Raw genomic sequence first — 23,315 nt, 5'->3', positions numbered from 1 at the left:
TCTGTCATCGAGCTGGGAGCACCAATTCACATTTATTGCCACACCTGATGCAATTTAAATGCTCTAATGGAGGTGAGATGCTCCATGTGAAACTATTTGTTCGATGTATATCTTTTCGATGCCTATGGTCCGTAATAAAAAATATTGTATTTGTGTCAAAGCCAGTGACCAATTGCAAATTAATAGTAGCATCATTCGACTTTACATATATGATTGTAAATCAGCAGTACTGCTGCAGTGCAGGTGGTAACTGAAACATGCGGTGCACACTGTACTGTACCCAGCTCCACGTCAACACTGTTCGGTGTAATTTTCTGTGTACACTCAACCCTCGGCTATCGCGCCTAATTGGTGCCGCTATCGGTGCGCGTTAGCCGAAATCGTGATAGCCGAACTGAAGAACGTATGGTAATAATTCTAATTGGTGCTAGGACCCCCAGGTTGACCACATATTTAACCTATTTTTGCCACTTTTTTACCAAGTGTTTCTACCATATAAAGAAACATTAACATATAAAGAAACATTAAAGCAAGAATCACAATATGTAAATAAAAATAAAATGGTAAAAAAGTACTTTTTTACCATTTTATTTACCTTTTTGGGAACGATGAGGGGCTTAGGTGGTTGGGTAGGTTCCGAGGCTTAGGTGGAATCTTATTGACCACCCCTACGTGCCTCTAACTCGTCCAGGATTGCGTCAGCTGAAGCACCAGAGAAGCGCTCGATGTCAGAGGGCTCGTCAAAGACAGAGGGCTGTGCCTCGTTGCGACGCCGTAAGCAGGGTCGGCGTCATGGGGGGACATTCGCGGGCCATGCCCACCCAAATGAGTTATTGTGCCCCCCCCCACACCCACCCGCAGGCCAAGCCTTTGGCACCAAACTTGCACGTCGGCTAGTGTGTGTGTGTGTGTGTGTGTGTGTGTGTGTGTGTGTGTGTGTGTGTGTGTGTGTGTGTGTGTGTGTGTGTGTGTGTGTGTGTGTGTGTGTGTGTGTGTGTGTGTGTGTGTGTGTGTGTGTGTGTTTTTTTTTTTTTTTGAAAGAGACTTTGCAGCATGTTTTTTAATTGGAACTGGGTTGGTGGGTTGGTTGTTGACGGCAAACTCTTATTATCAAGCATTTACATCATAGATTGAGGTCTCGAACGGCAGTTTGTGCCCCCCCCCCCCCCCCCTGCGGTTACCCTAATGTTCCCCGATTAGACTTGTTCTGACGCCGAGTCTGGCCGTAAGAATTCGGTGATCTGGCGTTGGCGGAGGGAGTTGACGTGGGCATGATACTGCTCCTTGTAACCTGCCAGTGCCGCATTAATAAAGGAGCACCTTGCTTCACTGTTGATTGTTAAATCTTATCTACGTTTCTACAATAATCACGGTTTTGGTAAATACCTCGCACTGTTGACTCATTTATCCCAATTTTTTTTCCAACACTTTGCTTTGTTTCACCATTGTCTATCAACTGCACAATTTCGAATTTCTGAGCGTAAGTGAAGTTCTTCCTCTTCTTGATTCCCCTTGATTTCTCTTTCCCCACGCTCGGTGATGACGTAGCACCCTTTCCACCATTTCCGGTGCGCTATAGCACGTATTTGGGGCACGATAGTCGTGTGTTGTGCAGTTTTTTAGGTAGCCGCGATAGCAGAGAAACGCGATAGCCGAGTTCGCGATAGCCGAGGGTTGAGTGTAATTGAAATTGATTCCTTTGTTTTCAGTTATTTTTGCCTTTAATGATTTTTAACAATATCTCTCAAGAGGAAAGATGTTGCTGGTGGTGAACCAAGCACTAAAAAGTTGAGGAAAGTGATGTCTTTGACTCAAAGTGCAGGTTTGGATATAATAAGCTTCGTCGAGGCGAGAGTGCGTTTATTTCATTTATTCGCTGGGTTTGGAGCTGCAGAACATTTGTAAAAGGGAAACGATTTCAGAGATTAATGTAATAGGGGAGGAATGGTGGGGGCTTTGGGGCTGGCAGGATGGTCTAGACTGGAGTCTCGAGATGTGCAAACTCGCCTCTAAGCCGTCTAGCCTGGATTTGAATCCCAGCCCAGCTATAAACTGTCATCCTGCTGTTTCACAGGCACAGTGATTCATCAATGTGTGTGCTGTCCCTCGGATGGACGTTAAATTGGGTGTCCTATCTGCCGACGTTGGCTGTTGGACGTTTAAGACTCCACGGTGTATTTGGGAAGAGTATACAAGCTATTGCCGGCACCATTAACAAATTACGCATTATTGCCCTAACTACTGCTTGGATGGCAATTGCAAACCACTCAGGAAGCTGCGTCTGTGACGACAACAACGCTCTGTGAAAACTATGGTGCGAGAGAGAGGGAGATGTGGGGTCTTTAGAAAAATTACAGAAGGGCTGAGCTACGTCTAATTTGCTTTTTAATGTTAAATCTGCTTTTACGCAGCAGGAGACTTCATCGCAAAGCCGATTTATATTTATTTTACATGTTTATTTCAATTATGATGTGTTTATTTTTGGCTGCTGCAGACCTTCCTCTACATTTTCTCAAAGCCCAGGAAACTCACCCCCTGATTCCCATTAGAAATTGGTTTGAACTATTCCGATTTTGAATATCGCGGCATTTTCCAGGAACATAACACCTGCGATGTTTTAGGGTTTACTTTATCTCAGTCACTTTACACTTATGCTGGACATTCACTTTGAGGAAATAGCTGCTCTATTCTAAGCCTTATTAACCCCGAGGAACCATTTTCAAAACCCAGAAGCCACATCATGGATTTTGAACTGCTGACTTAATGCTACACTGTATGTGAATATAGAAAACAAAACATTGCGACTGGATATATACTTGGGTATTGTATAAAAGGAAAAACGGCATTGCTAATTTTGAGGTACATCAGTTCCCATCCATTTTGGCCTAAACGATACAGAAATCAAGAAAATGACCAAATGCCAAGACCAAAAAAATGAAGTGAAAGGATGCTGGAAGCTGAAGACTGCCAATGTTGTGCCAAAGATTATTATTGGAGAAACGGGAATAATGAAGAACATTACGGAGATCTTAAAAACCAGCCCTGGCATTGTTACTACAACCAGCCCTGGAAGCTTAGAAGCTGATCCTCAAAAGGAGCCTCAGAACAGAACTTTGAGAAAAGTAAAAGTTCACGGCTTGGTCCAGAATCATGACCCCTCCCCCTTCACCCTCCCCCCACCCCCTTCCCTTAACGAAGCGGAGGAGGACATTTCGTGACCTGGGAGGACTCCATCCCACCTTCTGAAATATGCATACGGAGACAACAACACGCATTTCACACGCATGTCTCGCACCGCACGCACACTTCGCACACACCACGCACCACACACATCGATGGGCAGACAATTACACACAACACAACCACTGAGCTTGGGAGATGTGCGGTCACTTCCCCGTTGCTCTCTTGGTACCTGGGACATCACAAAATTGGCGCTACATTTCTCCCTGAACTCAGCGGGGAATTTCCTACTCCCAATGGATACCAGCCTGTGGGTTGTCTTTTATATAAAACCTTCCAATTTAAATTTTCTGCTGTCTCTATTTGAAAGTTATTATAAAAGTTGTCTACTTGGGTTTGGAATCTTTGTGTAGTACAGGAAGCCAGACTAATGGGGAATACTTGTTCACATGATGCCCACCCATTCCCCACAGAGTTCCTGAACGGTGTGCATTTACAGCATAAGCAAGTGGCCACGCAACCTCGTGGACTTGTTAATCGTGGCAACTGGTGCTACATCAACTCGGTGAGTTTGAACAGAACGCTGTTTTTTATTTCCTGATAAAATGAACAAATCCAATGTTTCCTTGTTTAATGGTCCCATAGGAGCAAATAGCTCATGATGTGAATCTAGGTTCACATCCTGTTTGAAGTAGCAATAGGTCAATTGTGTTCTGATAGCCTTGTAATTCATATAAAAATGCACTGATGTCTCTTGATGTCCTTGTCCTATATATTCAGTGTAAGTGCACGCTCCATTAGCTTTTGACTTTGTCGGGGAAAAAAAAAGAGTTTGTTTTTGAACAGCAACAAAGTTTAAAACAACAATAATTTCTATATAGCAAACTCTGTTGTACAGATGATGGTGTTATAGTTTGATTACACCTTCCTCACCCCTTTTTTTTCTTCTATTGTAGCACATCGAGTACGGTTGCTCAAAAAAGAGCCGATCAAAGGGCTTTGCAACAATTGCAATTTTCATGTAATGGCTTTTCTTTGATTCTTGCTCCAACAGACTCTGCAAGCACTTGTTATGTGCTCTCCATTGTATAACGTGCTGCGTGGCCTGCTCCAGTGTAAGGACATCAGCCGCACAGAGACGTGCACCCCCATGCTTGATGGACTGTGAGTTTCTCGAAGGGTCGGAGGTTACGGATTGACTGGGCATGTACCGCAGCTGACTGTAGTCGATTGCCCAAAAATCTTCCCCTTTATGATTGGTACATTTTGGTACAAGTCATCCAGGGACTTGACAGATGGTGCTGTCTTGTGTTTTCAGTGTCAAGTTGGTAAAGGAGTTTGGTCCACCGCTTCCACCTGCCAAGCCAAAGCCAGGTCCGCCAACACCAAGCACAGTGCATCGCTTTGTTACATTGTACGTCCGTGCAGTCTTTGGCATCGGGAGGAGGTGGGGTTATAACTGACTGCTCGTTCTCCCGCAGGTGTTGCGCTGGAGAAAACCAAAGACCTACGCCTTGGCACTCCCTTTGAGCCAACGTTTATTTACAAACTGCTCACAGTCATAAAATCCAGCATGTGTGAGAAGGTAACTTGTCTGTTTGGTCGACATCACCCTTTGGGGTTCTGTAATTTTTTTTTTTTTTGTTCCAAGCATGATGTGCCCTTCTTTTTTTCTTTTCTTTTTTTTTTTTCTTTTTTTTTTAGCTGCATGTGTTCTGGCAATGGCCAACAGTATTCAATAACCTATTCCAATGTCAATAAAAGGCAGTTGTGAATTAAAAAAATTTTTTTAGCCAAAACAGATTTGCCACGCTGCAATTTTTGATTACAAGGGAAAAATAAAAAATACTTTTTACTACAGCAGTGTTAGGTTGGTACCTCGTGCTTTTGGAAAGTATAAATATCAGGCTTCATGTACCATCTATTTCCTATATTTCATTGACACCTTGGAGGCTTGCAGAATACGGTTCTTCATCGCTTGGGCCTGTTTAGTCCTTTCATCTGATAATGTGCAAAACATAGCTGAAATTGTATAGATTTTGTTGAAAAGCTGCATGAGATGAGAATTTTTATTGTACAAAACTTTAAAATGTTTACACCAAAAGTTAATCAGTCAGGATGCTTTAAGAATGATTTTCCTTCCACATCACAAATTTTACTTTTTACAGATACCTGGTGTTGGCCAAATGGTTAGGGTGGCGTGCTTGGGATCCTAAGGTCTTGAGTTTGAATCCCGTTCCGCTGTTGAATTAATACCCGGTGGGGTTGACTCAGCCTGTCATCCTTCCGAGGTCAGCGAAATGAGTACCAGGGTATTCGGTCCTTTCTCAAGGAGGTTGGTGGCAGGATTTGTACTCCGGCCGCCGTAAAAACAACTTTCTGTAGCACACATAGTGGTGTGTGTCGGGATGGTGCTGAGGAGTCAGGTGTCAAAGGACACAGTGACTTGCTGATCCAGCGTACGCTCCTATCTATATTATAATAGCCGTAGATGATTCTGTCTGTCTGTCTGTTGGGCGTCTGTCCGGGGTGTGGCTTACTCGGTTTGCAGAGTAGCTCCACCCATTCTGGGAATGGCTTCATATAATTATAAACAAATATCCACCATTTTATTAACTCGCATAGCTTTGAGGCCTGTTTTGTAGGCCCGTGGTGTCTTGCTCTCTCTCCGTTTTATTTCAAATCAAATTCGATATATCATTTCATTTTTCACAGTCGCTAACATAGTTTTAGACTCGGTTGAAAAAAAACGGGAAGAAAATCCAATGAAAGTTGCCCTTTATAGAACGAAATGAATTCTCAAACGCCTGTAACTTCAAGGCCATTGAGTCTCTCTCACGCCTTTATCTCCAATCTAACTCACCATATGATTTCATTTTTATCGTTGGTTTTAGACTCGGTGTCAGCAATAATTGAGAACATTCCCACACACGCGGGAAAATGCAGATATATTTTAAAAAATCGCGTCATGGTGTATCATACACCGCCCAACATGACACCGACGGCAACGTGTCGATACATATTAAAAATTCGCTTTTGCTTTTCCGTTAAGATGTATTACTTTTTCGTTTGATGACAGTCGTCACAAAAACGTCAACAATGATGCCAACATATATTTCTTCGTTTTTATTTCATTCAACATTATTATCCGGAAGTAAAATATGTTTCAGGAAATTACCGAGACATATTTCTTCGTTTTTTAAAATTAGTTATGTGCGCATTCACTTTAAATAGGTTTATTTGAAATCTTTAATTTTCCACAATATAATTTATTTGCCATTTATCATTTGATGATTACGAGACAAATTCCTCTTGAGGATCGTGACAATTCATGCGCTGCGTGGAAACTTCTATTTCCAAAATGAATGAGACGATCGATGAAGAACGCAGACTTGAACAGGATGTAGCAAGAAAGCGAATGAGACGGGCGAACGAGTCCATCGACAAACGTTAATGCAAACTTGCGGGGTCACCCGTGGGAATCCCACGGGCATGGATGTGTGTGACATTTCGACGTATTGAGTTAGATGCTGCACATTCATTTTTACAAAATGGTTACTGGCAAGTCATCAGATCCAGAAATGGTGTAATGAACACAATTTATTTACGCGCAAGCACGAAAGCAAGACGGGCCGATTTCCGATTCCGACGGGCCGACGGGCGAGACGGGCCGATTTGGAGCAAGAAAAAGAACGAGACGGGAGAAAAATGAGAGAAACGAGACGGGGAAAGCCGATTGGAGAGGCGAGTGAGGAGCGATTGGAGAGGCGAGTGAGGAGCGATTGGAGAGGCGAGTGAGGAGCGATTGGAGAGGCGAGTGAGGAGCGATTGGAGAGGCGAGTGAGGAGCGATTGGAGAGGCGAGTGAGGAGCGATTGGAGAGGCGAGTGAGGAGCGATTGGAGAGGCGAGTGAGGAGCGATTGGAGAGGCGAGTGAGGAGCGATTGGAGAGGCGAGTGAGGAGCGATTGGAGAGGCGAGTGAGGAGCGATTGGAGAGGCGAGTGAGGCGCGATTGGAGAGGCGTGTGAGGCGCGATTGGAGAGGCGTGTGAGGCGCGATTGGAGAGGAGTGTGAGGCGCGAGAGGAGAGGAGTGTGAGGGGCGATTGGAGAGGAGTGTGAGGGGCGATTGGAGAGGAGTGTGAGGTGCGATTGGAGAGGACTGTGAGGCGCGATTGGAGAGGAGTGTGAGGCGCGATTGGAGAGGAGTGTGAGGCGCTATTGGAGAGGTGAGGGAGAGGAATGTGAGGGATTGGAGAGGTGAGGGAGAGGAATGTGAGGGATTGGAGAGGTGAGGGAGAGGAATGTGAGGGATTGGAGAGGTGAGGGAGAAGAATGTGAGGGATTGGAGAGGTGAGGGATTGGAGAGGTGAGGGAGAGGAATGTGAGGGATTGGAGAGGTGAGGGAGAGGAATGTGAGGGATTGGAGAGGAGAGGAATGTGAGGGATTGGAGAGGAGAGTGTCAGGTGGAGACAGGAGAGTGTCAGGTGGAGAGGAGTGAGGGGTCACATATTATGTGAAATAAATAAATTGTGTTCATCACACCATTTCTGGATGTGATGACTTGCCAGTAACCATTTTGTAAAAATGAATGTGCAGCATCTAACTCAATATGTCGAAATGTCACACACATCCATGCCCGTGGGATTCCCACGGGTGACCCCGCTAGTATATGTATCTATATATATATACACACAACCCTCGGCTATCGCGCCTAATTGGTGCCGCTATCGGTGCGCGTTAGCTGAAATCGCGATAGCCGAACTGAAGAACGTATGGTAATAATTCTAATTGGTGCCAGGACCCCCAAGTTGACCACATATTTAACCTATTTTTGCCACTTTTTTACCATGTTTCTAGCATATAAACACCTACCTATGTAAACATAAAGACCTACGTTTCTGCCATTTCTACCATCAAACAAGAATCACAATATGAAAATAAAAATAAAATGGTAAAAAAAGTACTTTTTTTACCATTTTATTTACCTTTTTGGGGAAGATGAGGGGCTTAGGTGGTTGGGTAGGTTCCGAGGCTTGGGTGAAGCCTTATTGACCACCCCTACGTGCCTCTAACTCGTCCAGGATTGCGTCAGCTGAAGCACCGGAGAAGCGCTCGATGTCAGAGGGCTCGTCAAAGACAGAGGGCTGTGCCTCGTTGCGACGCCGTAAGCAGGGTAGGCGTCATGGGGGGGCATTCACGGGCAATGCCCACGTAAATGAGTTATTGTGCCCCCTACACCCACCCGCAGGTCAAGCCTTTGGCGCCAAACTTGCACGTCGGCTATATATTATATTGTGTGTGTGTGTGTGTGTGTGTGTGTGTGTGTGTGTGTGTGTGTGTGTGTGTGTGTGTGTGTGTGTGTGTGTGTGTGTGTGTGTGTGTGTGTGTGTGTGTGTGTGTGTGTGTGTGTGTGTGTGTGTGTGTGTGTGTGTGTGTGTGTGTGTGTAAGAGAGAGACTTTGCAGCATGTTTTAAAATTGTAACTGGGTTGGTGTGTTGGTTGTTGACGGCAAACTCTTATTATCAAGCATTTACATCATCGATTGAGGTCTCGAACGGCAGTTTATGCCCCTGACCCCCCCCCCCCCCCCCACCTGCGGTTACCCTAATGTCCCCCGATTAGACTTGTTCTGACGCCGAATCTGGCCGTAAGAATTCGGTGATCTGGTGTTGGCGGAGGGAGTTGACGTGGGCATGATACTGCTCCTCGTAACCTGCCAGTGCCGTATTAATAAAGGAGCCCCCTTCTTCACTAAAAAAAAAAAAAAAACCACCTTTAGAGGCCATTTTTCCCCGCAAGCGGGGGTTGGCCTTTTTCGGGAACTGTGGTTGTTGTTGTTTTTTGGTCCCCTTTTTGAAGCAATGTTTTACGGCCGGATGCCCTTCCTGACGCCAACCCTTTTTGCTGCCTTTAACGACGAGCAGGGAATTACCAGTGAACTGGTACTCAATTTGCCGACCTCGGAAGGATGACAGGCTGAGTCAACCCCCTGGCGTTAATTCAGCGATTGACCGGGATTCGAACCCAGGATCCTAGGATCCTAAGCCGGCACCCTAGCCGCTAGCCCAACACCAGGGATACCCCTCCTTCACTGTTGAATGTTAAATCTTATCGACGTTTACGATAATCACGGTTTTGGTAAATACCTCGCACTGTTGACTCATTTATCCCAAATTTCTTTCCAACACTTCGCTTTGTTTCACCATTTCACCATTGTCTATCAACTGCACAATTTCGAATTTCTGAGCGTAATTTAAGTTCTTCCTTTTCTTGATATCCCTTGATTTCTCTTTCCCCACGCTCGGTGATGACGTAGCACCCTTTCCACCATTTCCGGTGCGCTATAGCGCGTATTTGGGGCGTGATAGTCGTGTATTGTGCAGTTTTTTAGGTAGCCGCGATAGCAGAGAAACGCGATAGCTGAGTTTGCGAAAGTCGAGGGTTGAGTGTATATATATATATATATAGATGGAATATATAGATGGAATATATATATATATATATATATATATATATATATATATATATATATATATATATATATATATATATATATATATATATATATATATATATATATATATATATATATATTGTTACAGACGCGGTTTTGGATGTTAGTTTACCGAGCGGTTTGGTATGACCGCGTCTGCACAGTTTACCCGATTATACTCGAACGTTGGCCGAGTCGCGCTACGCTAGATCAATGAAGGAAAGGACACAACGGCTGGGTTAAATGACACGACACCAGGGGTACAGTTCTCAAGACCTCCGGAGGAGGTTATAATATTTGTATGCAGAGCGTTGAGATTACAAGGACAAGAGGTACAGCATAGGAAGGTAGGCACTTAGACACACTTATCTAATTCCCGACAGACCACAGATAAACGGGACAAGACTGACTCACACAGGGATTGATGGCAAGGAAGGGCAGGTAGTCGCTGGACAGCACAAGGTGCACCTTGGGTCAGGGACAGGATAGCGCGGTCCAAAAGATGCAGGGAGGTATCGTCGCGCTGGAGGTGGCGTCTGGTTCTCTTCAAGCTGGGGGCGCATCTCACGTCACCTCCGGTAAGTGGCTGCGTATATCCAGCGGGGAGTGACACGCCCTCGGCTCGTTAGCTCCGCCCCAGATGGAATCGGCCCGCCGCTTCTTATTGGGTGCGGGGGGTTACCGGGCTCCGCCCTTGACGAGGAGCTGACAGTCAGCCCCTTCGTGGTAACCCCGTGGAGCACATGGGCAATGGCGGCTAACCAAGCCGGAGTGAGGACGCACACTCCCCGCGCCGCGCCGCGCCGCCCCCCTCTGTTGTTGTAGTTGTTGTTGTAGTTCCATGAGATGATGGGAGGATGCGGAGATGAGGTTGTGGGGAGGTATTGGGAGGTCCTAAACTCACTACTGGTGCCATACAATCACATTCTGGTGCAACGAAGAGTCAGAATTAATGGAAACGAGTCCTTAACTGACATAGACTAAGAATAACTAGCAAGATGTCCTATAGTTGTCTACGTGAGATGCGGTGAACCTGGGCACGACATTTAATGGGGGAAAAAGGGGAAGGTCGGTTCTACAGAGTGTTGTTTACAGACAATGGGACTAGGGAATGGGGGATTGGGGATAGTTGGGGAGTATTGGGGAAATAGGGGAATATTTACAAGCGGATATGGATGGAGGCCAAATCCCATATCCGCAACATTGCACCCTTCTCTACCTCGGGGCGACCCGACCCGATAAATTTTTACCTACTTTAGTGTGGCACTCAGATGTAGTTCCCTCTACTATTAACTCTACCCTGAGTGCGACAGTTTTACAGATGTTCACAAATGAGTAAATATGTCCCCCTGCGACGTTGCACCCTTCTCCTCACAGAAACACACCCACAGGATAACCGAATCGCGGAAAGAATTCTCAAACTAAACATACAGCCGGTAGGGAGCATTATTTACACAAGACTACACTGATATTTACACTACGATCCAGGACCTGTTTTAGGAGGAACACATGCAGATGTTATGCATAGAGAGAGCACGCATGCCAGCATCGATACACCAACCCACGAGTGCCCTGTGGCCCTACGGCCTTTAATAATGTGCAGAGCACCCCATCCAAGCACCAAAAGCACCACCCCATCACACAGTCAGCACCATCCGGTGCACCAATAAAGTGTTTATAGTCACCGGTGGTGTCGCAGCCGGCCAATGTTCTGCCGCTGGTCTTGCCTTCGTGTGGTGCACTTGGCCTTCTGGCTTCTTTAAAAAATACAGAAAGGCGCCAACCGCGTCCATTTCTTTATTGTGGCCGTCAGGGGGCCAACTATTAGTGGTTCACCTGTATGGCATAGGTGCCACGTTGACCCATAGGTCCATCCACGGGTGGTGCTTGGCCGCAAAAGAACTGCGGTCCATGGTGGGCGGCCACAAACATTGCGGTCCATATGGTGTATCGATCCCGGCAGCAAGCAGCGAAAGTGCAGGCCCACAACTGCGGAGCCAGCACCTCTCTCTCCTCTCTCTCTGCCCCAAAGCCAGATCCTCGGAGGTGGGAGACAAAAGAAGTAGACAAGTGAGTAAGGTGGTAAGGGCGCAAAAGTGCACGCAACATTAGGTAATGCACACTAGGGGCACATGGGAACCAGGTGAGACAGGTACGTTCCTACCGTACGCCCCCCCCCGCCCCCCACCAGGTAACCTACATTGCCCCTCCCTTACCCCTTACTGTATCCACAAAACACAACACTACCCATAAACATCTACTTTACAAATCAACAAACGTCCCTACTGTCTTCCCCGTTCCTCCCATAAACCAAATTCGTCTTCTCTCCCTCCTAACCAATCAAATTTGCTATTTCCAACTCTCATCAAAATTTGCCATCTCCAACTCAACATCAAAATTTGCCATCACCAATTCATCATCAGTCCCTCCTAAGGAGGGAGAGATGGAATCACCCCAATGTCTTATCCACGTCGTGATGCGTCTCACAAATCCAACAGCAATTCCCATCTCCTGCACACAGAACAAAGAAAACACAGGTGTGGAGTCATCATCATCACCACAGGTAAGTGGCTGCGTATGGTGCGACAGGTTCATCAATCCTAACTATTTCCTAAATGACTTTAACAACTTTACATTACCCGGGGTCTTTCCCTGCCAATCCATTGGCCCTCTTACACTATGGGTTCTAAAAACCAATTCCCATTGACCAAACTGTGGTGCTTTTCAATTTGGGGTCTCACTCCCCCGATTCATCTCCCGGTGCCCTCGCACAATTTCTGGGCCGCGACGTGTAGCTCTCCTAGCCGGTCTACCCACCTGCACACCTCCACCACTGCAGTTGCCTCCGAGCTTACCTGCTCCTTACCCTAACCTATCTACCTGGGGAAGGCCCTCTGGCGCTCTCCCCACTCGGTGCCCTCTCTGGCACTGGGCTACCCGGGTCCGTCCTCCGGATCCTCGGGCCCCATCCACAACTCTACCGGCTCCCAGAGCCCACCTGCGGCCTCACCTGGCCGACATCCTCACAGTGGTGGAGTGCCCAAACCAACTACACCCCCTAACAGGCTACACGCCCAGCCATTTCCACACACTAATGCACCCATCCACAATACAATTCTGCAACCGCACCACAAATGCCAATATCCAACCACAATTTACCTATACCTTCTAACTATTCTTTAAACTACCCTCCCCGGGTACTCGTGAAAAGGGGTCCACTCTTCCCCCATCCACACCTTCGCACCATGCACACCACTCCGTACCACTTACTCCAACTCTCTCCACACCACTCATTCTCTGCTCCATATATTCCACACACCTGTACTTGCACACCTGTGCTCTCACACCTGGTGCCACCTGCACCCTTCTCTCCCCAAGCGCATTCGCGCTGATCCACAACACTCACGACTCATACACTGCTCCACACACCTGTCCAGTTCTCACACAGCATCATCTCATCTAACTACTCCCCTCTGAAACTTGCGCTTCCCAGTCGCCCCTTTAAACTATTGCGCTCCCACGTCATTATCATCCACACTAAACTACCTGCGTCCCCACTACAGGTATCAGTCACTAACTAAACTTAACGTTACCTAATGTCAATCTCTTCTAGATCCCTATACACGATATATCCTAACCCACCCGGGCTAGTTTTCACTGCCATACACCCCAAAAGCTATTGCGCATTTGCCCCCACCTGGGAAGGGTGGCAGGGATGCCACCCTTACCCACCGGGCACATCGCTCACTACCAATTTTGCACATCAAATTTCAACAAATCAAAAATTTGCCAATCACTACCCATCATCTGCCAATCATTACTGCCAATCCTTTGCCAATCATCAAATTTTGTTTTTTTCTAATTTTGGGTCCAAAACACTAACCTCATCACCCAGTCTACTCACTAATGCCTCTCGGTGCGCCAATTCCTGTCCAAAGCCCGGCTTCGTACAGCCAAGCCATGAATGCGGGTTGTGTTGTACCAGCGGCTGGACGCGTCCGGCACTCGGTGCAGGGACGGGGGCTTACCTGGGCCGAGATCCCACGCACCACCCCGGCGTGGAGCCATCCAATGTCCCGATCTCGACCTGCCGGCACGTCTCAATAAAAAGTGGTCGCCATGACGACCCTTCCTATCGGGCTGCCCGCTCCGCCTAGTGGAGCCCGGACGCGGCCGTTCCACGCGAGGCCCAGCGTGGATCGCGCACGGCGGTCCTTTCGAACCCGCCGTGGCTCAGATCCCCGCTGGTTCTCGCGGCACGCGAAGCCCGGCACGCACCGAGGGCCCGCTTCGGCTAAAGGTCGACCTAACCTCTAACCCGGTTACCGTCGATGCCTCACCTGGATGCTTACAAGCATACGCTACCCCTTTCGTGCTCATACATCCTTTCCTTACACACCCAGGTACCCTCATTCCGCTCACCGACTTGGTCACACATCTGACCACCGAACACCTTGGCACACATTCGTCGCTCGCACACCTCACCAACACACCTCTTCGCGCCCCTTCCTCGGTCACCTCCTCTGTGACAATCACAGGTGTGCTCTCACTCGCACACCCAACCACGTGCCTCACTACCAATTCCAGCATGCATTCCCACTCACGCTCTACCATTCCAGGTGTGCTTCCTTTCTCACCTGTCACAACCAACTCACGCTCCTTGTCACTCTCACTACTCTCACCACCACTCTTGACAACGCACTCACCCTTACTCCCGACAGCGCACTCTTTCCTCATGCACCTGTCCGTTACACACCTTTCTCGCGCACACTTGCGCACACTCTCCCGTCACACCCTCTGTAACACTTACCACACCGCGCTTCCATGTGCTCCCTCGCACACGCGCTACGACCGACTCACTCTCGCCAGCACACTCACTCCTTGGCGTGCACTTTTTCCTCACACACCCCAGAGTCGGACTTTCTCGCACACCTCCTTTTTCACACACCAGACATGTCGCACACTTCACCAACGGCCTCTCACGAACACCCGGGTCCATCTCGACCCCCAAGCTTCTTAAATCACCTGGCGCATCATACGCACGACCATATTGGTCACCACTTACACCGGGTCCTCTTCCTCTTCGCTTCTCCTCCATCACCTGCGAATCCCTCATCCGGTTAATGAGCACTTCATCACGATCCAAACACAGACTTTGGACCAATTCTTTTACCTCCTCTTTTATCTCTTTCTTATCCTCTCTCCGTCGCTTCTTAATTTCGCTCACCCCTTCTTCCACTTCTTCTAATTTCTGCTTCACCTCTTTTATGTCCCGGTACGTCTCCTCAAGCTCGTCCTCTAAGGCTACCTTGACCGTTTCCATGTGCGTCCTCACCTGCCGGTCCTTCGTCTCCATTACCTCTATCACCTCGTCCAACCTCGTTGTCAGTCCCTCACGTACCATCTGACATTCCCTCTTCGTCGCTACCAAGTCATTTTTTAGGTCATTTTGTGTCGCTTTTAACCCTCCTATTACCGCTGTGTTCTTCTTTACCTGGTCCGTTAGTTCTTTTTGTCCCTCCGTCAGCTGTTCCACCTCCTGCGTCAGGTCCTCTATGCCCCCTTGTAACTTTACAGTCCCCTTTCTCACCTCCTTCTCCATGCGCTCCTTACAGTGCCTCACCTCCTCGCGCACTCCTCCGACCACCTCACTCACTCCTCTTCTGATCTCCTCTTGCATCTCCTGCCCAGATGCCACCCTCATCTGCTCCATTTCCTCCCTGTGAGCATGCAGTTTGGTTTCTACCCCCATTCTGACCCCCTCTATCTGCTGCCCCATTTGTTTAACTTCCCTTTCCACTTGGTCCCTCATGTCCCTCAATTTGCCTTCCATGGTGTTTTCTAACCCCTCTAACCCACTTTTCACTCCCTCTATCTGATTCTCCTGGGCAGCCATTCTATTTTCTACCCCCATTAATCCATTCTTTACCTCTTTTATCCCATTGTCTAACCCCTCACCGGTACCCCTCGCTTCGTCCCTCATTACCCCCATTTGGCCCTCCAATCGCTCACCCTGAGCTACCATCCGGTTCCCCATTACCCCCATTTGGCCCTCCAATCGCTCACTCTGAGCATCCATCCGGTTCCCCATTACCCCCATCATTCTGCTTTCCATTTCTTCGCTATTTTGGGCCATAAGGGCCTTCATTTGTATTAAAAACAGGTTCAAATCCACCGGTGGCGCTACCACGGTCGCGGGCGTGGGCGCCGTGGCCATGTGCGAGGCGCCATTTTGCGCGCCCGTAACCTCGTGCGCGACGACGCTATTTTGCGAACCTGCCACCCTCACTGCTTCGCTCCCCTCATGTCCCTCATTTTGGTCCTGGATCGACCCTGCCTCACTCTCCTCTACCGGAACCCAGCCGTCTTGGTCTGCCATAGCGCGACTTTCAAAATTCGGGTTTTTATTTTATTTTATTTTTGTAAAACACAATTAAATTTCGCTGTTATAATTTTGAGCGCGTGAAACGCGCTCCGGATCGAATCCCACTTCCCGACACCAAATGTTACAGACGCGGTTTTGGATGTTAGTTTACCGAGCGGTTTGGTATGACCGCGTCTGCACAGTTTACCCGATTATACTCGAACGTTGGCCGAGTCGTGCTACGCTAGATCAATGAAGGAAAGGACACAACGGCTGGGTTAAATGACACGACACCAGGGGTACAGTTCTCAAGACCTCCGGAGGAGGTTATAATATTTGTATGCAGAGCGTTGAGATTACAAGGACAAGAGGTAGAGCATAGGAAGGTAGGCACTTAGTTACAGTCTTATCTTATCCCCGACAGACCACAGACAAACGGAACAAGACTGACTTACACAGGGATTGATGGCAGGGAAGGACAGGCAGTCGATAGCACAAGGTGCAGCTTGGCTCAGGGACAGGATAAAGCGCGGTCCAGTCCAGAGATGCGGGGAGGTGTCACAGTGCTCGGAGGTGGCGTCCTTCTCTCTCCAAGCTCAGCGCGCATCTGACGTCACCTCCCTCTTCCTGCGCATGCTCAGCGGGGAGTCACACGCCCTCGGCTCGTTGGCTCCGCCCCAGATGGGACCGGTCCGCCGCTTCTATTGGGTGCGGGGGTTACCGGGCTCCGCCCTTGACGAGGAGCTGACAGCGAGCCCCTACTTGGTAACCCCGTCGAGCACATGCTCGATGGCGGCTCGTTGGAAAGGCCTGGTGCACTCCCAACACCCCCCACCAACCAAGCCGGAGTGAGGACGCGCACTCCCCGCGCGTTGTTGTTGTTGCTGAACCGTGAGGAAGAGCTGCGGGGAGGTATTGGGAGGTCCTAAACTTCCTAACGGTGCCATACAATCACATTCTGGTGCAACGAAGAGTCAGAATTAATGGAAACGAGTCCTTAACTGATATAGACTAAGAATAACTAGCAAGATGTCCTATAGTTGTCTACGTGAGATGCGGTGGACCTGGATGCGACATTTAATGGGGGAAATCGGGGGAGGTCGGGTCTACAGAGTGTTGTTTACAGAAAATGGGACTAGGGAATGGGGGATTGGGGATAGTTGGGAAGTATTGAGGAAATAGGGGAATATTTACAAGCGGATATGGATGGATGTAAATCCCATATCCGCAACAATATATATATATATATATATATATATATATATATATATATATATATATATATATATATATATATATATATATATATATACATACACAGTGGAACCTTGACTTACGAGTTTAATTCGTTCTGTGACCGAGCTCGTAATTCAATTTGCTCGTTTCTCAAATTAAATTTCCCCATTAAAATGCATTGAAATGCTATTAATCCGTTCCAGCCCGCCAAAAACCACACCAATTTTTTTTTAAATATACAGTATATATAAAAATATCTCGCGCTTATATTTCACCTGTATGCAGCATACAAGTTGGCAGGATGGCCTGGACTGGAGGTACGCACACTTGACTCTAAACTGTCCAGCCTGGGTTTGAATCCCGACCCAGCTATAACCTGTCATGGGTGAATCACAGGCAGGGTGATTCATCATGTGTGTACCGCTAAACTGGGCGCCCCGTTTGCGTCCCAATTAGTTGTTGGATGTTAAGGATCTCACCGTGTTTTCCATAAAGAGAAGGCGAGCTATCGCCGGCACTCTGAACAAGTTGTGGCCTGGCATGCTCTTCTCCTCTGCCGTTATATACGTCCTCCTCGGCATCTTTTTCCAGAAGAGCCCTGTCCTCGTCACAGTTGAAGATTTGCTGGGGGATGTATCGTTCGGCTTCTATCAGTTCGGCAAAAGTTATAATAAAATCTTCAGCTGCCTTCACATCCGCCTCACCAAGTCGACAACACGCACACCTCGCTCATGTTTTTCGACGATTGCGTGTTTTATATCCAAGCACATCATCCTCTTCTTCTTCTCAGTTATAATAAAATCTTCAGCTGCCTTCACATCCGCCTCACCAAGTCGACAACACGCACACCCTCGCTCATGTTTTTCGACGATTGCGGTGTTTTATATCCAAGCACATCATCCTCTCTTCCCTGGCACTCAATTTCTTAGGACCCATGGTTAAAACTAAGAAATTTTCCAAAATAACCAAAATGCGAAAACAAAGCAGCAGCGATATACGGCAGAGATACTTGCACGGCAAGATAACCACGTGACCGGAACCCACCTGGGTGGCGGGTGGCGAAGCTCGTAACTCAAATCTCGGCTCGCATCTCAAAGCAATAAACCGCCCGAGCGACGGCTCGTATCTCGGAAAACTCGTAAGTTGGTGCACTCGTAAGTCAAGGTTCCACTGTATATATATATATATATAATATATATATATATATATATATATATATATATATATATATATATATATATATATATATATATATATATATATATATATATATATATATTATATATATATATATATATATATATATAGATATATATATACACATATAAATATACACATATATATATACACATATATATATATACACATATACATACACACACTAGCAGAAGTACCCGGCATTGCCGGGAGGGAAGGGGGAAGAGGAGGTGAACGGAGGGGAGGAGAGAGGGGGGAGGGGGAGGAGAGGGCAGAAAGGAAGGGGTAGGGGGGAAAGGGAGGAGCATGGGGGAAAGGGAGGGTAGGGGGAGAGGAGGGGAAAGGGGAGAGGGTAGGGAGAAGGGAGTGGGAGGGGGGAAAGGGAGGGATGTGGGAGGGGTGGGGAAGGGATAGGACAGAAAGGAAGGGGTAGGGGGGAAAGGGAGGAGCATGGGGGAAAGGGAGGGATGGGGAAGGGGTAGGGCAGAAAGGAAGGGGTAGGTGGGGAAAGGGAGTGGCATGGGGGAAGAGGGAGTGGGATGGGAGGGGGAGGGGAGGAGAGGGGGGAGAGGGAGGAGGGATGGGAGGGAGGGGGAGGGAGGAGAGGGGGGAGAGGGGGGAGGGATGGGAGGGAGGGGGAGGGATGGGAGGGGGAGAGGAGTAGGGGGGGTGGGGGAGTGGGGAGGTGTAGGGGTAGGACAGAAAGGAAGGGGTAGGGGGGAAAGGGAGGAGCATGGGGGAAAGGGAGGGGGTGGGGAAGGGGTAGGGCAGAAAGGAAGGGGTAGGGGGGAAAGGGAGGGGCATGGGGGAAAGGGAGGGGGAGGGGAAAGGGGAGGGGGGGAGAGGGTAGGGGGAGGGGGGAAGGGGAGGGGGGAAAGGGAGGGGGGAGGAGGGAAGGGGAGGGGAGGGATATAGATGGTTACTGGCAATTGATCACATCCAGAAATGATGTAATCCACACCATTTATGTACTTTACATTACGTTAATAGGAATACATGGCCGTGTAGATGGGAAATACAGTTTGTTTGAAATAAATCACATATATCAGATGAAAGTGAAAAAAAACCTATGTGGTGTGAATGGCAATGTTCCTCGCTGAAATGTGAAAAAACTGAATTATGTGCGAACGCATAACTGTGAGATTATGGCGGCAATTGGAACATCACGTGATCCTAGCAGAAGTACCCGGTATTGCCGGGTGGGGGAGGGGAGACCCGTACATTCCCAACCTGTATATTCGCCCTCTCGACTCAAGCTCGTATTCGATTCGTATTCGAAATCGAAAGGGGAAAGGGGAAATCCTTCGTATTCGAATTCGTAAACACGAAATATGAATTAAAATTTAATTCATATCGCACAAAATCGACACAAAACACGGTCGCATAAAGGTGAAAAACGCAATGGCTTTTCGCCCTAAATCACGTGCAACCGTGTGACGTTGTGATGGGATGGAACATCACGTGATCGCTCTGAGCGAATCAGCGAGCTGCTCGCACTGGCTGAGATTAGCGGGTACTTCGCTGAAATGCGCTGAGGTAAATATGAATAAAAAATATGGATCTCGTCAAATATGGTCTCAGCCATGTTCGTCCCAGGCTCAATGGCCATGTCTATGCCACATATCAAGCACGTGAGCCTCTCCGTTTCGGAGTCTATCGGTAACATTCGTTTCGGAGTCTATCGGTAACATTACACACACACACACACACCACACACACACACACACACACACACACACACACACACACACACACACACACACACACACACACACACACACACACACACACACAGTGTTTTATATATATATACAATATACATATATATATATATATAGATGGAATATATATATATATATATAGATGGAATATATATTTATATATATATAGATGGAATATATATATATAGATGGAATATATATATATAGATGGAATATATATATATATAGATGGAATATATATATATATAGATGGAATATATATATATAGATGGAATATCATCTACGGCTATAATATATATATATATATATATATATATATATATATATATATATATATATATATATATATATATATAATTATATATATATATATATATATATATATATATATATATATATATATATACAACCACCTGCCCCCCCTTGTCCTGCCATCCCCTGTCTCGGTTCTCCCCAATCTCTCCTACTGACCTCTCTGAACTCCTCATAGGAATGAAAAACTGCCACCTGCACTCTTGACCCCATCCCCTCCAGCTTTGTCAAAGCCTCCCTCCCTGCTCTCTCTCCACTTATCATTGCAACAATAAACTCCTCCCTGTCTACAGGCATCGTCCCACCTTCCCTCAAAATTGCTGCTGTTACCCCCATTCTAAAAAACCTGGTCTAAACCCTGACACCCTAAACAACTTCAGACCCATCTCCAACCTACCCTTTCTGTCAAAAGTTTTGGAACGCGCTGTAGCCACTCAACTCAACATCATCTCTCTGCCAATAACTTGTATGAAACATTCCAATCCGGATTCCGCTCCAACCACAGTACTGAAACTGCTCTCCTCAAAATCACCAACGACCTTCTCCTCTCTCTGACGCTGGCAACCTCAACATTCTCGTCCTCCTCGACCTCAGCGCTGCCTTTGACACCATCGATCACACTATCCTCCTCACCCGACTTGAATCCACCTTTAACGTCACCGGCACTGCCCTCTCTTGGATTAAATCATACCTCTCTGACAGATGCCAGTTCATCTCCATCAATAACTGCAAATCCCCCACTGCTCCCCTCCCCCAAGGTGTCCCCCAAGGTTCAGTTCTTGGCCCCTCCTCTTCATCCTTTACCTGTCCCCGCTCGGGTCACTTAATCCGCCGTCATGGTCTCCAATTCCACTGCTTCGCCGATGACATCCAGCTTTTCATCTCCACCAAGTCCGTCTCCACCGACACCCACTCTATCCTGACAAACTGCATCACTGAAATAAAATCCTGGCTTTCAAATCAACTTCCTCAAGCTTAACTGTGATAAATCTGAAATAATCATCATTGGCCCAAAAACGCTCACAAAAATCCACCCATAACTTTGCCCTCAACATCGACGGTATCCCAGTATCCACCTCCCCTCACATCCGGAATCTGGCGTCATCTTTGACCAAACCCTTTCCTTCGACAAATACACTAACAGATCACAAAGTCAGCCTTCTTTCACCTGAAAAACATTGCCCGTCTCCGCTCATCCCTCTCCTCCACGGCTGCAGAAACCCTCATCCACGCCTTCATCACCTCCCGTCTGGACTACTGCAATAGCCTCCTCTATGGTTCACCCTTAAAAAATCACCAATAAACTCCAATACATTCAGAACTCCGCTGCCCGTCTACTCACTCATTCCCGACCCGTGACCACATCACCCCCGTCCTTTACAAGCTTCACTGGCTCCCCATCCCCCAGAGAATCCAGTACAAAATCCTCCTCTTGACATACAAAGCCCTCCATAACCTGGCCCCCATCCTACCTGGCTGACCTCCTCTCCAGACACACTCCCACCCGCAACCTCCGCTCTGCTTGGTACCAACCTCCTGACCCCCTCCATCCGGACCAAATTCAGATCCTGGGGGGACAGGGCCTTCTCCATCGCTGCTCCCACCCTCTGGAACTCACTACCTCACACCATCAGAGACTCCTCCTCACTCACCACATTCAAAACATCACTAAAGACCCACCTGTTCAACGCTGCATTCAACATTCAACCCACAGCATTTAACCCTGACTATCTCTTCTCCTTCTCCCTCCTTTTGCTTTAAATATTTCCCTATTGATTCTTGTCTTGTCTTTTTGATTCTTGTCTTATATATATGCCGTATATCGCTGCTGTTTGTTTTCTTGATTCTTGTCTTTTTGCAATTGTTGTTTTCATGTATTGTTATGCATTATGTTTTCCACTCTGTCAAAGCGCCTTGGGCTTCTGGAAAAGCGCTATACAAATAAATGAATTATTATTATTATTATATATATATATATATATATATATATATATATATATATATATATATATATATAATTATATATATATATATATATATATATATATATATATATATATATATATATATATATATATATATATATATATATATATATATATATTATATATATATATATATAATTATATAATTATATATATATGTGTATATATATGTATGTATATATATGTATGTATATATATATATATATATATATATATATATATATATATATAGATGGAATATATATATATATATAGGCTCCGGGCCAGGTATGGTCCATCTGCACCCCCCCCCACAACTCTCCGACCCTGGGTTTTTCTGAACCATTGGGGTGTCCTGGGGTGGAAATCAACTGGTAACAGTAAATAAACTTGGACTCACTACCCATTTGGTACCTATATTGGATGGTACCTCAAAACAGCATATTTTTAATCCGCGTTGCGCCATATTCGACACACGTGTTCTTTTGGTATTTGTGCCTGCTAATATTAACTCAGAATAAAAAGTTATATACCAAAAGAAAGCTGTTCATCTACTGATCATCATAGAATATTGACACATTACTTATAATGGTACCTTAATGGTCATAACTAGTGCTGAATAGCAGTACCCACTTTAACGTAACAATTCGGTATCGACCGTACTATTTCATCTTACACACATAATATGAACACATTACACCTGATATGCTTACATATATATTTTATTGGCTTTCTCCTGTATATCAGCTTTAATTTGATACCAGATACATCCCCATAGCTTCAATTCTCTTTTTATACAGCGTGTCAAAGATACTACCTGTTTCGCGGGTTTCCGTCATACACTGT

General features: G+C 46.7%; 1 protein-coding gene across 2 annotated transcripts in view; it reads left to right on the top strand.

Moving 5' to 3' along the window:
- USP10 (ubiquitin specific peptidase 10) overlaps positions 1 to 23,315 on the top strand; it is a 104,209-nt gene that overhangs the window by 23,640 nt on the left and 57,254 nt on the right. For both annotated transcript variants that reach the window (XM_068126809.2, XM_068126808.2), the window contains 4 exons: positions 3,654 to 3,745; positions 4,235 to 4,344; positions 4,499 to 4,554; positions 4,662 to 4,765. In XM_068126809.2, the coding sequence (XP_067982910.2) occupies positions 3,654 to 3,745; positions 4,235 to 4,344; positions 4,499 to 4,554; positions 4,662 to 4,765 (362 nt within the window). The remainder of the gene's footprint in view (positions 1 to 3,653; positions 3,746 to 4,234; positions 4,345 to 4,498; positions 4,555 to 4,661; positions 4,766 to 23,315) is intronic.

This window comes from Myxine glutinosa, chromosome 10 (assembly GCF_964187855.1).
Source record: "Myxine glutinosa chromosome 10, kmMyxGlut1.1, whole genome shotgun sequence".
In the NCBI taxonomy this organism is placed as follows: Eukaryota; Metazoa; Chordata; class Myxini; order Myxiniformes; family Myxinidae; genus Myxine; species Myxine glutinosa.
Note: the sequence above shows the minus strand (reverse complement) of the source record. Positions and strands in the feature narration are given on the sequence as shown.